The 13,671-nt window shown below is 37.7% G+C and overlaps 1 protein-coding gene across 14 annotated transcripts in view; it reads right to left on the bottom strand.

Annotated features, from left to right (window-relative positions):
• mbl (muscleblind) overlaps positions 1-13,671 on the bottom strand; it is an 822,695-nt gene that overhangs the window by 493,872 nt on the left and 315,152 nt on the right. For 13 of the 14 annotated variants that reach the window (XR_010860782.2, XR_010860784.2, XR_010860783.2 and 10 more), the window contains exon 2: positions 5,821-7,283. The exons of the other annotated variant lie outside the window; for it this stretch is intronic. Coding sequence is in view for 10 of the 13 variants with exons in the window: in XM_067151775.2 (XP_067007876.1) it covers positions 5,821-6,006 (186 nt within the window). In the remaining 3 variants the exon portion in view is untranslated. The remainder of the gene's footprint in view (positions 1-5,820; positions 7,284-13,671) is intronic. 14 annotated transcript variants of the gene reach the window in all.

The raw sequence follows: 13,671 nt of genomic DNA, 5'->3' as shown, positions 1-13,671 counted from the left end.
ATATAATGACATTGATTAACTTAAAATACCAAGAACTACAAATAACACTAATTTTTAAGACAAAAATATGAATATATACACGCAAAGAAGAAAGAAAGAAAAAGTAACTGCCTACATAATACAGGTTTGAAAAAAAAATCGATACACAACGAAAGAAATATGAATGTAAAAATACTAGTAAGCTTAATAAAAATATTAAATGAAATTTAACTAATTGTATCCTTGCACGACTATATCTAAGTTAAATACTGTACTTACTACTAGCTATTTTTAGGCTACTTCTACTTCGTAAATACAATATGGATGTTTTTAATTTAATTTAAATTATCATATTAAACCAATATTTAATTTATTGTGCAATAATCTCATATCATTTTCACACACAATCACTCGTTCCACTCATACAAGTACTGTACCTTGCTGGAAGCACTTAACGAGGAACTGCTGGTAGGAGGTTTTAAATATACTTTTTGATGCAGCATCGTTGATGTCTTTGGGAAGAGCATTCCACCATCCCGAAGCAGTGATAGTAAATGATCGATGGTATGTGGTTGTTCGGTGGACAGGTATTTCTAGGAGGGACACTGAGCGAGTATCATGGAGATGTAAAGAACCAAGGTGACGAAAATTGCTGGAGAGATAAGCAGGGATGTCTTCCGAAAGTACATCAACAATCAAAGTAGGTATAAAAGCATTAAATAAGGACTATTTTAGACTTGCAGCAAGAAATGCATTTATAACTTAGAAACCTATGTTTCTGAACAAAGGAATAAAAAAAAGGCAAATAGGGCAAAATCCGCCCCCTAATGACTACCGTAGAGATTTGATAGTAAATAATAGAATAATAATGTTAGCCTATTGGTTTATTTCCCACATGGTTTCTAGAGATGACAAGGCGCGGGAATTTTGTTCCGTAGTTCTTTCACTGCCAGTAACTTCTATCTACCGACGAGGCTGGTGTATTTTAACACCTTCAAATATCACTGGACTGAGCCGAGATCGAATCCGCCAGCGTGTGCTCAGAAGGCCTGCGCTTCTACAGTCTACAATACTCAGCCTGGCCGTAGAGATTCAACTTACAAATCGTTTCCATCCAGAAAAGTAACTTAACTATATTCCTTGAAAATCAGCACAGTCAGCAGCATTGACAGTTCAATAAAATGTGTTTCCCACTGTTATCGTTACTGGAGCATTACAATACGTAATTAAAATGCAAATACACATAGTCCCACTTTAATATATACTTGGTATTTTTGTGGGAATTTTTGCACACAAGCGATTAAATGTGACCTCTACAAAGCGAAATAATAAAAGAAACAAGTGTTTTATTAAGATAATAACTTAAGAAACTAATGTCCTAAGTCCGAGTCAAGACTTCTTAAAATAGTGCTATTCTTCATCAAATATTAAATGGGAATACGCAAAAAAAATCTTATTTCGAAAATAAGTAAATTTACGCTATTGCATCCACGACGATGTAATAGTTAAAAAAAGTTATTGAAGTCAAATATAGGAGATAAAGTTAGGTCAATTCAAAAATCTTCGTCGGCGAAAGTCCTCTCAAGGATGAGTAACTGAACAGAAACATTTGAAACACGATGAAATGATTAATGAAATTAAAGAGAAAACTAAGTATCATAGCGCAAGCGCGAGTAGAGGAACTGTATTTCGACTTGTAATGAAAAGGAAAGGCTGACAAATTACATTTTAGAATCTTCAAGGAAAGCTTGTTGATCAATGGAAAGAAGCATAGAGGACAAGAACTGCAGAGATTCACCAACTATAATCAGATTCCTGTAACTTCAATGACCCTTACGAACGAAACTTTTAATGAATGTTGCAGTATTCACAATGATAAGTTCAATTATTGTAAGCTTCACAATCAGCATCAATACCGTTAAACGTTATGTAGACTTTGGGGTAATACAAGTTTGGTACAGACATGAATATAGTGGTAGATATTATTATTATTATTATTATTATTATTATTATTATTATTATTATTATTATTATTATTATTATTATTATTATTATTATTATTCAATCTTCCTGCAACAGCTGCAGGTTATCAAAAGACAAAGAGTACCTTAACAGCAATATATAGATATCGTATGATGTTACGTGTCGGTAATCGAGTGAGCCATGTCAAACAGAGGTCCGCAAGCATGGTTCTTGAAGATCATGATGGACATCTTGAGTATGGTAATCCCGATGTTATATATGAAATCTTGTCCACCCCAGAATCACTTAAGATCTGATAGCCATAAGTGCCCCGAAAGTGGTAGAAAAAAATTTATTTTCCTAAAAGGAATCTTATCATCACCTTAGTCTAATGTAGGCCTATAGTGTTTTCGCTTCTTTCGGAAAAGAGTAGGTACAAACAGAATTCTAGAATCAAATGAACTCGATGCTTTATGAAAGATTCCTAATTCAAAGCAAATTATGATGCTATTAGCCTAATGCTGAGACGATTGTAGCCTATTACCAAGATAATAGATTGAAAGCTTCGTGTAGGATTGAACGAAGCAATCACCCCTCATTTAATCAAACCTTAAATTATACTTTCTTTCACATCTTAAGGGAAGAGATCCCTTAACCAGACTCCTACTCTCGGAGCACTAGCGTGGAGGACTGTAAGGTGTGAAAGCCGAATAACTTGGTCGCAATTTTCTCATAAAGGCGGCCGTGGTTAAAAATACGGTCAAAGTTAGACAAATTTTTGATATGGTAACCCTAACTCCGCAGGTTAGGATTCCACGCAAAACTGTCGTTCTCTTGCCTTCTAATTTAAGCGATAATACACAAAACTACACGCTCTTGTTGTTGTAAAATTAAGACACGCGGAATGAACAGTTTTAAAATAAATGTATTAAAAGTTATGAATCAATAAGAGGTAAAAGTTGGGGAAATGTCAGTGAAACAACTTTACGAAAGATACAGGCCCGTACCTAGGATTATTTTGTTGGGGCTGATGGTTGGGGGGGGGGGGGGGGAGTAGGCTCGGAGCATTAGACGTGACTATCATGCGGACACAAAATTGAAATATTATTGTGCAAATTAACAAAATAATAAAACTCACCGGGCGCCGGGCATGCTACTCTGCAAAGGTGATTATTTCGGACTTACTTCTACATGGCGCTGTATGTACAAGAGTACGAGTCCGGTGAGCCTGTCCTGTCCAATGAAGCTCCTCAAGTAAGTTTTGAGGATTCTCAACGAAGAGAAAACAGATATAACATAAACATTCCGGAAAGTTGATTATTGATATATGAGTATGAATTATTTGGAACAAAGACTGAGATATTCATAGGCCTTATTATAATAAGGTAGTGTTTAAGAACTTATGTTCTATTTCACACAAAAAACATTGCTATCAAAAATGTTACTGAGGCAGGTTCTTTAATAGCTCACACTGTTTGAAATATCCCACATCCAACTCCTAGGATGATAAGCGATACAGCACAACACACCAGCACAAAGCATTAGACGAGAAAGAATCTAGCTCGTACAGAGCACGGCTAACATCATATCTTCGATCGACTTCGTTGTCGCGTTTTAATCCGTCCCAACCTCTGTGTATATATTCTCCACCAGCTCTGGAGATGATTGGAGATTAGCATACCACTGACCACGATCAACAGAAAACGGATCAGTAGAGTTAATTCCTATCAAGCGAGTTCCTCTTAACGACATAGGGCTAACGAACGACCGGCAGGATGAATTAAACAGCAGGGCACAACAAAGTCACGTATTGTGATCTCAACACTGACAGCAGTTTAATTTACACGATGAATAGTGAAGAGTGTGTGTGTGTGTGTGTGTGTGTGTGTGTGTGTGTGTGTGTGTGTGTGTGTGTGAGAGAGAGAGAGAGAGAGAGAGAGAGAGAGAGAGAGAGGAGAAAATAGGAGTGAATTTTGCCAAGAGAATAAAACCTTACCATATATTTTGCTACACGATCCTTTACTCGCAATGAAAGAATTTTCTCGTGATAAATTTCATACCTAAAACCGGGCAATAATTCGTCCAAATTAGTCTACTGGCCAAACAATCACCTCGAATCTCAGCTCAAGAGTTTCTGCTGTCCCGAAACTTCCACTCTTGAGCTACATAAACAAACACGTTTATAAGTTTCTACAGAATATTTAAACTAGATTATCCCTTAACCCCAAAGCTTACGACAACTTTTAAGATATTGAACGACATTATATTACATGTATGTTCAGTTCAGAATTTTATTCCAATTACAGAAAATTTCGCTTCTCCTTCGTTAGATTATAAAAGTGGTTCATTTCTAAGCTACCGGTTTTATATTTCATGCCGACAAATCTTTTTTGGTCGCATACAGTTCTTTACAATAAAACTTATAACATTTAAAAACTTCGGTAGATCAAATATAGGTTTGTTCCAGACGCAAGGTTGACAGAGGATTTATTCATACATTATTCTGAGGAGCCAAACATAAAGGTTTTCGTCTCCATCTCTACAGAAACAGGACTGAAGTCCATGTTATAGAGGGGACCGTCAGTAGCAGTGAGGCATTATTCGTGCAACATTTTTAAAATCTGACCAGAATTGAAGGGACAAAGTGTAGTATCATGTTGTGTCTAAAGAGGTCTAGTTTATCTTCATATGATGACCATTCCAACTATTAAAAAACCCTATAAAGCGTATTCGTCTACTTATGTCATTCCACACAGTTCTTCCATTGAGAGATCGGACCAAACCAACTAGTCGAGTAACTCGTCTCCCAGCCCGAAATTTTGCAATATTGTCGTAACACTATTTTGGGGCAGGGGGGGGGGGGGGGAATCACCAACAACAAATCGAGCTGCTTTTCCTTGGATTTTTTCCAGTTCTCGAATCAAATAATCCAGGTGATGATCCCATACGCTGGAGCCATAATCGAATTATGGTCTTACCAGAGACTTAGCCTATATGACCTCTCCCTTACATCCTTACTAGAGCCATGATTCAACTCCTATTGCAATATCTGGTACCTAGGCTATACATATTAAAATACTTCATTCTATTACTTTCCTTACAATACGTTCACAGTTTAACACTAATAACTTTAAGAAATCCTTATTTTATTCCAGCTCCTTGTACTCTCAACACCCCGCTATAGTCCATCCCGCTACTCTGAATGTACCTCCCTATAACCCTTCTAAACAAACCCCCTTAACTTACACAACCCCTGCGGTTCAAGTGAAGGTCGTATGAGCGGAGATCCCTATCTCCTCTCCGCCCATTAGTGTCTATAAATCTCATTCACAGTTTCCCACACACTCACTTTATAGTCTCACAGCCTGCGTGGGTAATCTTGGATGTGCTGTACCGCCAAAAATCAGCTACACTGCCTGCACTATAGGAAGAAATTGATATGGTCTGCAGTGCAATCCAAGAGCACTTGAGCCACCCGTTGCTCGTGCAGTGCTGCGCCAAAATCAGAAATATCTGGATGCTAATGATGGACAATTGGAGCCCCCGAAGTGATTGCAGTAGTCGAACATACCTTCAATATCTACATATATCTAGTAATACAAATGTCATACCGATCGGCATATACATGTTTCATGCTGAAGTGTGCAGCAATAAGGCAAATAAGATTAAACTGCAAAGGGCCACTGAGAGCCAGAAAGCAAGTACGTCTCGACAGGCCGCTGAAAGGGCGACATTCCCACCTACGTGCCTCAGAATCTCCGGAGCATGAGGGGTAGACAAAAATGCAGTAATTCACATGTCAAGAGATTGTCCCGTCAAAGACAATAGCTACTACTTATTAAAATGAGGGTAGAGAAATAACTTGTGTGATGTACTGACCTTGATGCTGTCGTAGCACGCGGTGACACGACCATTCTGCACCTCTACGTTGGCCGGCGGATGCGCGAACTTGCACTCGGTGTCGGGTCTCGTACACTTGTTCCTTTGAAACTCCCGGCACACCTCTAGCTGCAACCAGCGAGAGTCCTTGCCGTTCAGGAGGTTGTTCATGTTGACCATTGCCATGCTGCCTGAGGAGTCGGGGAAGGGGGAGCTTGGAGGGTTGGGGGGAGGAGGGGGCGTACTGCTCACGAGCCCGCCTGGAAACAGAATGGCGATGGAAATCGCGCGCGGCTTCGCACAAGACACACACAAGATATAGGAGGGTTCGATAAGGGGAGCGCTGCGGTACAGTGGCTGCTCTTCTGATCTTGGATTTCTTCTCTCTTGTATTTTTTTTATAGTATGGAGGGACGAATTGTTGCCTTTTAATTGAACTCACAAAGACCCGCAATAGTTTGTCGACAAACGAACGGAGATGGTTGTGATTGAAGTCAATCGATGTATGATGTTCAGTACGTACACAAAAAAATATATATTTATTATATATGCGTATGTGAATATATATGTAGAATATATTCAGTCAGTTAGATAATAATTATAAAGTTCTCTTCTCTCTTTGTTAAAAATCACTCGCTTTAAAACTGATGTAGCAAACTTTCACAAACTATTCACTTTGTCATATATGTCTTCTTTCCTTATGATTACATCAATCTGAAACGCTAGTACGACTGTTATATACTTTGATACAGTTATTTTTATATTCACTTGGAACGTGCGTTATATATATATATTTCTTAATATATATGGCAAACGAGGACTAGTAACGAGGAAAAATATTAAGGATAATATAATATTACTAATATCACTGGACCATAAATATCACCGTATTCTCTGTTACAAGAAAAACGTTCTACCACACACACACACAACGTTGGAGTAAGGCCTTCCTTTCTTGGAAGGCTGTATAACACCTGATATCGTTCTTGTGGTCGAGGAGGGTAAGAAGGTGCAGCTTAACTTCTTGATTCTTCGTTTTCGTGTTCTTAGGTAATACGTTGGTTTCGCTTAGTTGAAGATTTTTTTTAAATTCTAGCAGCAATGCATAACAAAAAGAGAAGTTTCGAAGTTTGAAAAATGGAAAGAGGTATAAAGTTCAGTTCACGTTTCTTTCTGGGTTATCTTTGAAATATGTTTATATTAAACACACGGTATTCAGTCTTGTTTCAGCATCAGGGACTGAAGAAAAGATAATTCGACACACACTAATTAAGATAAAAGACAAGCAGACAAGCGAATGATGAATATTGCAGCCCAGAAGCTAAGCAACACGCAGTGGCACCTTCCGAAAGGGGGTAAGGGGGCGGGGAAAGGCAGATGTAAGCTAGCGCATGTTTGACTGGCCGGATGGAACAAGCAAGCTGGTTGGCTGCCCGGTGTGGCACTCTCCAAGGGTTAGAGGTCTGCAAAAAAATAAACACAGAAAAAAATTGTGAATGCCAAATTATTGTAAGGAAGCTGAACTCTAACCCAGTATGCCTGCTCAACACACACACACGCACACAACATAGACAAAGATTTTAGTGCTTTTAGCCTCAACCACAATAAGTACCAGTTAGACTTTACACACACAGAATGGTGAGAAAGCAAACAAAGTAATTACAGGGTGCAACATACAAACTTACTCTAATAGAACCGTAGCTTTGCTCTGAAATGTAGAAGAATATACACAAAACGCTAATTTGAAAATGTAAGGTGCAAATTTAGAAGAAAGAACATTAGCAAAAATATCACAAAAGAACAACATGAAGCAGTAATAAGCGAATATCTGAAAATATTATGAGATCTTGTAATTTTACACATTAACTGATTATACTGCAACATCACGCACACCACTTCGGACAAAATGTGCAAATTTTCCCTCAGAGCCCGCGAAAAGAATCCTGCTACTACATTTTTTTCTTAATGAAACAAACATAACTTAAGGATATTTTTGGCGGCACTTAATTACCTTTTCTTGAGTTTAGATTAAGTTCTTGGATATCATACTATTATGGTCCCAAATGCGACCCAAAAAGATGGTGATGATACTCGTGAGTTCCCTTTGTCTCTGCCCTTCGATTCGTGCGTATTTCCAGTACATCGAAACTGTGGGTAAATTTAAGGTAAATATCACTTTCTAAAGTCATTTGTGGATTTATCCAGCTGTATGCTGTTGCAGTTGAATCTGTTCGTACCTAGAAATCGGAATCTATTATTTACCACCAAACAACACGAGGAGCAAACCAAATCAAACCTTTAAATCAAACTTTCACGTTTTGAGGAAAGCCACAGTGCAAACAAATAGTATATCCTTTTTTAATAAGCAATATAAGAAAGCTTGACAGTACATAACGCACTACAGAACAAGCGAGTCAGTAGTTCACTTCGCTGCAGAAACACGGCAGACATTTCCAAATGAAAGAATTTACCTTCATTCCATTTGGAGACACATGAAGCCAGAGAGAGATCATTCCAAGGGGAACAGGAAAGCATTAAGTAGGAATTAGTAACTCTAAAGTCTCCACAACATATACTCCAGGCATGGAACATAAGCTAACGCTGAAGACATTGTACAATACTGCTGTTCACTAGAGACAGAATAGGCCTATTACTGGGCACTGGCGAGGAAGTAGGAAAATTCGTACACTGCGCAGTTAGTGAAAACAAGTTCCACTCTCGAAGAGCAAAACTAAAACTAGTGAATTAACTTTATCTTTTCACATTACACTATCTGTCTTATGCGCAATCATCAGATTAATTCGCTGTATTCATGTCACAAAGAAAACAGAAGAGAATAAAACTAAATGTATTTCACATTCTTTACCTATATTTCTGATGAACAACAATTATTAGTACAGACCTATTTACTTTTAGAACAGATAACACAGCACGTATTATATTACAAAGAGCCTAAAGAACTTAAATGTTTTTAACATTTGCAAGCGATGAAAGTAAATTATGGTTTGTTTCTGGGAACTTAATTGTTGATATATTACAATTTCTCATGTGGCGTAAATATACGGTGATCGATAAACTTAGCACTTCAATGGCGTTCCAAAATTGCATAGCTTCGTCCATTTTTTTACAAGGCTAAAAATCCCAGATTCATTTCTGGTGAGATAAAGCTTCTACACTACACTGTACCTTCTAAAATGGGCTATAACATCTTTGTTACTTGCCTTTAAATATCTCTGCGCCATTTTTGGCCGTGACAATGGCAGAGGCATAGAACATTTCTTATGCAATCAGCCCTCAGTTTGAAGGGATTATTAGTTGTAGGATCAGTATATACATGGATTTTCGTGTGTTTAGCAGACTCTTCTGTAACAACACCTTCTGTCTCCGAGAAAAAACGAGAAACTACCTCACTCCTCATCATATCACTTCAGCAACACCTGGCTTTCTGTAAAGGCTTATGGTGAAATTGTTGGGTGTCTGATCAGCCACAACCAATTTCACCACCGCATCTTCCTTCTTCGAAGTACAGCCTCATTTTGCTCAACGTAGCGTAGCGTTCAATGACCCTCCTCTACACCAGGAGAGCTAGAGTAATTATTTTGTTTAATTTGTTATTTCGATGGCGGACGAATACCATTCAAAATACAGCTCTTGGCTGCATCATAATCTACCGCAACAAATTTGCTGGGCATCGTTGTTACATCAGTATGCTGCTTTCACGTAGCTGAATTAACACATGCGTACTAGCCTATGTACCTTTGGCCTTCAGGCGAAGTGATGACTTGGAAGGCAATAGCAGGAGTTACGCGAACGAAATAGCAAGCAAGGCAGGTTATTATGACGACACAAATATCACTAGATCTTTCGGTTAACGCTTCGAATGTTCGTTGCTACGTGAAAAGTGACCACCCGAAGTGGACAAACGGGCGTATACTTCAAAGGAGAATACGGTAAATGTCTTTATTAGCAAGGAGAAGAGAGCAGAGTTCGCGGTTTAACTCTTCTCACCGCACATTATTGACTGAGAAGCTATTGAGCAGTCAGTTAAAAATTAATATAATTTAGAATTTGTATGAACTTCACGGTATCTCCTTAATTTAACTTGAGGCCTTAGACTGTTAAAAAAGGTAAATCAGTTTTATTTCACACTGCTTATTAAAGAAGTAAATCGGTTCATGTATTTCACTAATGATGTACATACAGTTTGTGTGATGGTGGAATACGGAATGTAATCACGCAGGGCGAATTGCAAAGTATATCGCAAACCACTGTGATTTATCGTTTACTTTGGCAACGAAAAATAGAGACACAAACTACTTCAGCATTAGTGAGGCTGGAATAAGGCCCCATAAATTAAAGAAAGATTATTACATACGCTCCATTTGTCGTCAAAAGGAATGTGAATTGGCAAAATCGGCCTACTTATTTCAAGGTATCTTTTCTCTCCGCGCGTCATCCGAACCACTAATTCATGACGTACATAGAAACTGTAGTAAGATAATATGTGCACAGTTAATTGCAAGAACATTATAATAAACATTCATTTACAACTAACTTAATGAATTCCAGGGGCAGTGCTGCAGAGTAGGCCTAATACACAGTGAATTTTCTGTAACAAGTCTACATGCATGCAATTTTCATATTTAAACGTGGTACGTAAACTTTTTTAAACCAGAAAGGAGTCATATTTGATTGGCTCAACTAAAAGATGATGAAGGTAAGAATTCTTGAGGATTCATAACGTCTTCTACCTTAGCACTGCAGTGGAGAAAGAATGTTGTTCTTACATTATAGTATTCCAACTAGATATCCATTTCCCTACCTCTCTGTGCAACTACCCAGCCGAATATATTAAGACATACTGCAAGAGAAAACTAGCGGTAATAGACTAGTAGTTAATGATGTAGTCTCCATTTGTTTTCGCATTGGAGCCAAATGGTATCCAAGAAATAAATTTGCGAACCGTGATAAGCAGCCTACCCTTTATTCCTAAATTCGTCTTGGTTTGTAGGTCTACAGATGGGAAGAGCATAATTACTCTGAATGTAACTAATATTGGCAAGGCTCCTGTACAAATCAGTTTCAAAAAGTAGGTCCGACGACGTTTATCTCAAAAACACAGTCGAAAATACTCTTTTCGCTCACTATACATAAACATAATACTCATTTTAAGTTATCTATATCTATTATTGAAAAAGCTATAACATTTGTAAGTAAGTTTGACAGATATTTTAACATTTCCCCGACAGTTTCTGACATATCTGTGAAAAGGTATTTCACTTCAGCTTTTAAGTTATCTGTTTCTTAGGTAAGGTTTTCAACTCATTGTAATATTCTTTGCAGTTTTTGTTATACTGGGCAATGCATTAATAGGCCTAATATTGTATTCTTATATACTATAGCCCTAACGTACTTTTAGGTAAAATAGGGCTACCTTCCTTGGAGAACTATAATAATAATAATAATAATAATAATAATAATAATAATAATAATAATATCAATATCTAGGCTATAAATGATCTCATTTAAATACTTTATTAATAAACTTCAAATGTTTGGCATTAATCTTAAGCAACATAGATTCATATTTCTCATGAAATAAAATGGTAAATCATGTATGAACTTAGTTTACAGCGAAATTGTCATTATATTCCTATATTTAACACTGTTATCAAATTGAAATAAATTTCACTCTTACCGACCACTAGGGTACTTCTGCTTTAGAATAAATACACACCTGCAGGTGTTTACAAATCTGAGAGTTAAACCTCTCAGCATGGAGTAGCCTATAAATTGCACATGGACAAGTTTCTCCTATTTATTTTTCAGTTTAGTTATTTTCGTTACTTTTGTAATTCTAATTTCACTGTTTATATTCTCTGATATCAGATATGGGTATTAAAACGTTTTTTCCCTTAACTTTGGTAACCCTCACGTAACTGTTTACTTTATTAGTAGTGGCTAGCTATTAGTTTTAAGCATAGTTCTAGTGCAGAATGTATTAGTTTGTACTTTGTAGACCATCACTTATTAGCCAATATTATTTGTACTTCACAAAGTTTTGGTAATAATCCCGCTTTGTTTTTTGCTTTTTCACAATTTTACTTTACGTCGCACCAACACAGATAGGTCTTATGGCGACGATGGAATAGGGAATGGCTAGGAGTGGGAAGGAAGCGACCGTGGCCTTAATCAAGGTACAAGCCCAGCATTCGCCTGATGTGAAAATGGAAAACCACGGCAAACCATCTTCTGGGCTGCCAACTGTACGGTTCGAATTCACTATCTCCCAAGTGCAAACTCACAGCTACGCGACCCTAACCGAATGGCCAACTCGCTCGGATTATTATTATTATTATTATTATTATTATTATTATTATTATTATGAGGGAATACTCTGTATTGAATGATGAGCCAACGTCGAGTTTCTCACATGAATGATCAGAAGTATTGGGTGCTGACCTTTTCGATGTTTTCAAACCACCTCTCGATTTCCCACTTCTATCCTGTAAATCCTACTGAATACGAAACCCTAAATGGTTCTGCACCCTCCTCACTCCAAATAACTTTGCCCTCATACCCTAGAATCCTTCATGTTTTTCCTATTTCTCAATATTTCATACGTCACCATAGCGAAGTAAATATCCTATCTGCAGTAAAATCAGATCTTCATTTCATTACTGAATCTTGGTTACGGCCTGCACTTCCCGATAGTTTGGTAGATCTGCAAGGGTACAAACCGTTCAGAAACGACAGGGTTTTACGAACAGGTGTAGCAGTTTGCGTTAAAGATGATTTAGGAAGTGGAATTAGTTTTGCTACTTCTGATAAACGAGAACAACCTGGTCCTGAATGCATGTTTCTAGAAATTGAAACCTGTCAGAAGAAATGTTTGGTTGCTGTAATCTACCGTCCACCTAAAGTACATTTTCTTATTACTTTAGGAAACTTCTATGAGAACATGTGATTATGATAGGTAATTTCAATTGCAATGTAAGAATAATTTTGGGCACTGCTTTGAATAACGACAAAGATCCCCGTTCAAGATAAAGTTTATAAAATGATGGCATTTAACAACGTCAATTCGAGTGTAGGAGAAAAAGTCGTTTCCACCGCCAACTAGCGCTAATCAGTAGTCTTAGTTAAGCAGGAAGTGATGCGTGACTCGAGTGTTAGTAAGCCACAACAACGCATACTGATGATAATTAGGATTAATGACACAGAGTAAACATTTGTATCAACTGACACCATATAAGAACACTAGCAAGATACCCGTGCTTCGCTACGGTATTATATTGAAATTTATAATTGAATTCTTATTGTTTTAGATATATAATCTGCCGAAATTCGCGATCTGACTCGTTTTTTGCGAGAATCCACCAAAATTCCCGATCTGACTCGTTTTCTATTAGATTACGGCACGTTTACTCCCATTTTTCAATCTTCCTTTCCAGCAATCGATTTCATACTTCCCGGGCTAGGCTCAGGTATTCCTCCTGGTCAGTTGGGTCCGTAAATCTTTGCCATCTCTTCCTATAATCATTTTTAATATGGATAAAATCCTTCAGAAGATACGGCGTGGTGTCATATTGGGTGCCTTGGGGGCACTGAACCCGCGACTGGACTTCATTCTTAGTCATTACCCATCCAGGAGCCGTTTCTAGCGCGGTCCGCACATTTGACGACGGTTCGGTACATTCTTCTTCTTCTTCTTCTTATTATTATTATTATTATGTGTTGCTGGAATGAATGATGACAGGGAAAACGGGAGTATCCGGAGAAAAACCTGTCCCGCCTCCGTTTTGTCCAGCACGAATGTCACATGGAGTGACCGGGATTTGAACCACGGAA

The sequence above is a fragment of the Anabrus simplex genome, chromosome 7 (assembly GCF_040414725.1).
Source record: "Anabrus simplex isolate iqAnaSimp1 chromosome 7, ASM4041472v1, whole genome shotgun sequence".
NCBI classification, from domain to species: Eukaryota; Metazoa; Arthropoda; class Insecta; order Orthoptera; family Tettigoniidae; genus Anabrus; species Anabrus simplex.
The sequence above is the reverse complement of the archived record's forward strand: the minus strand, read 5'-3'. Positions and strand labels throughout refer to the sequence as shown.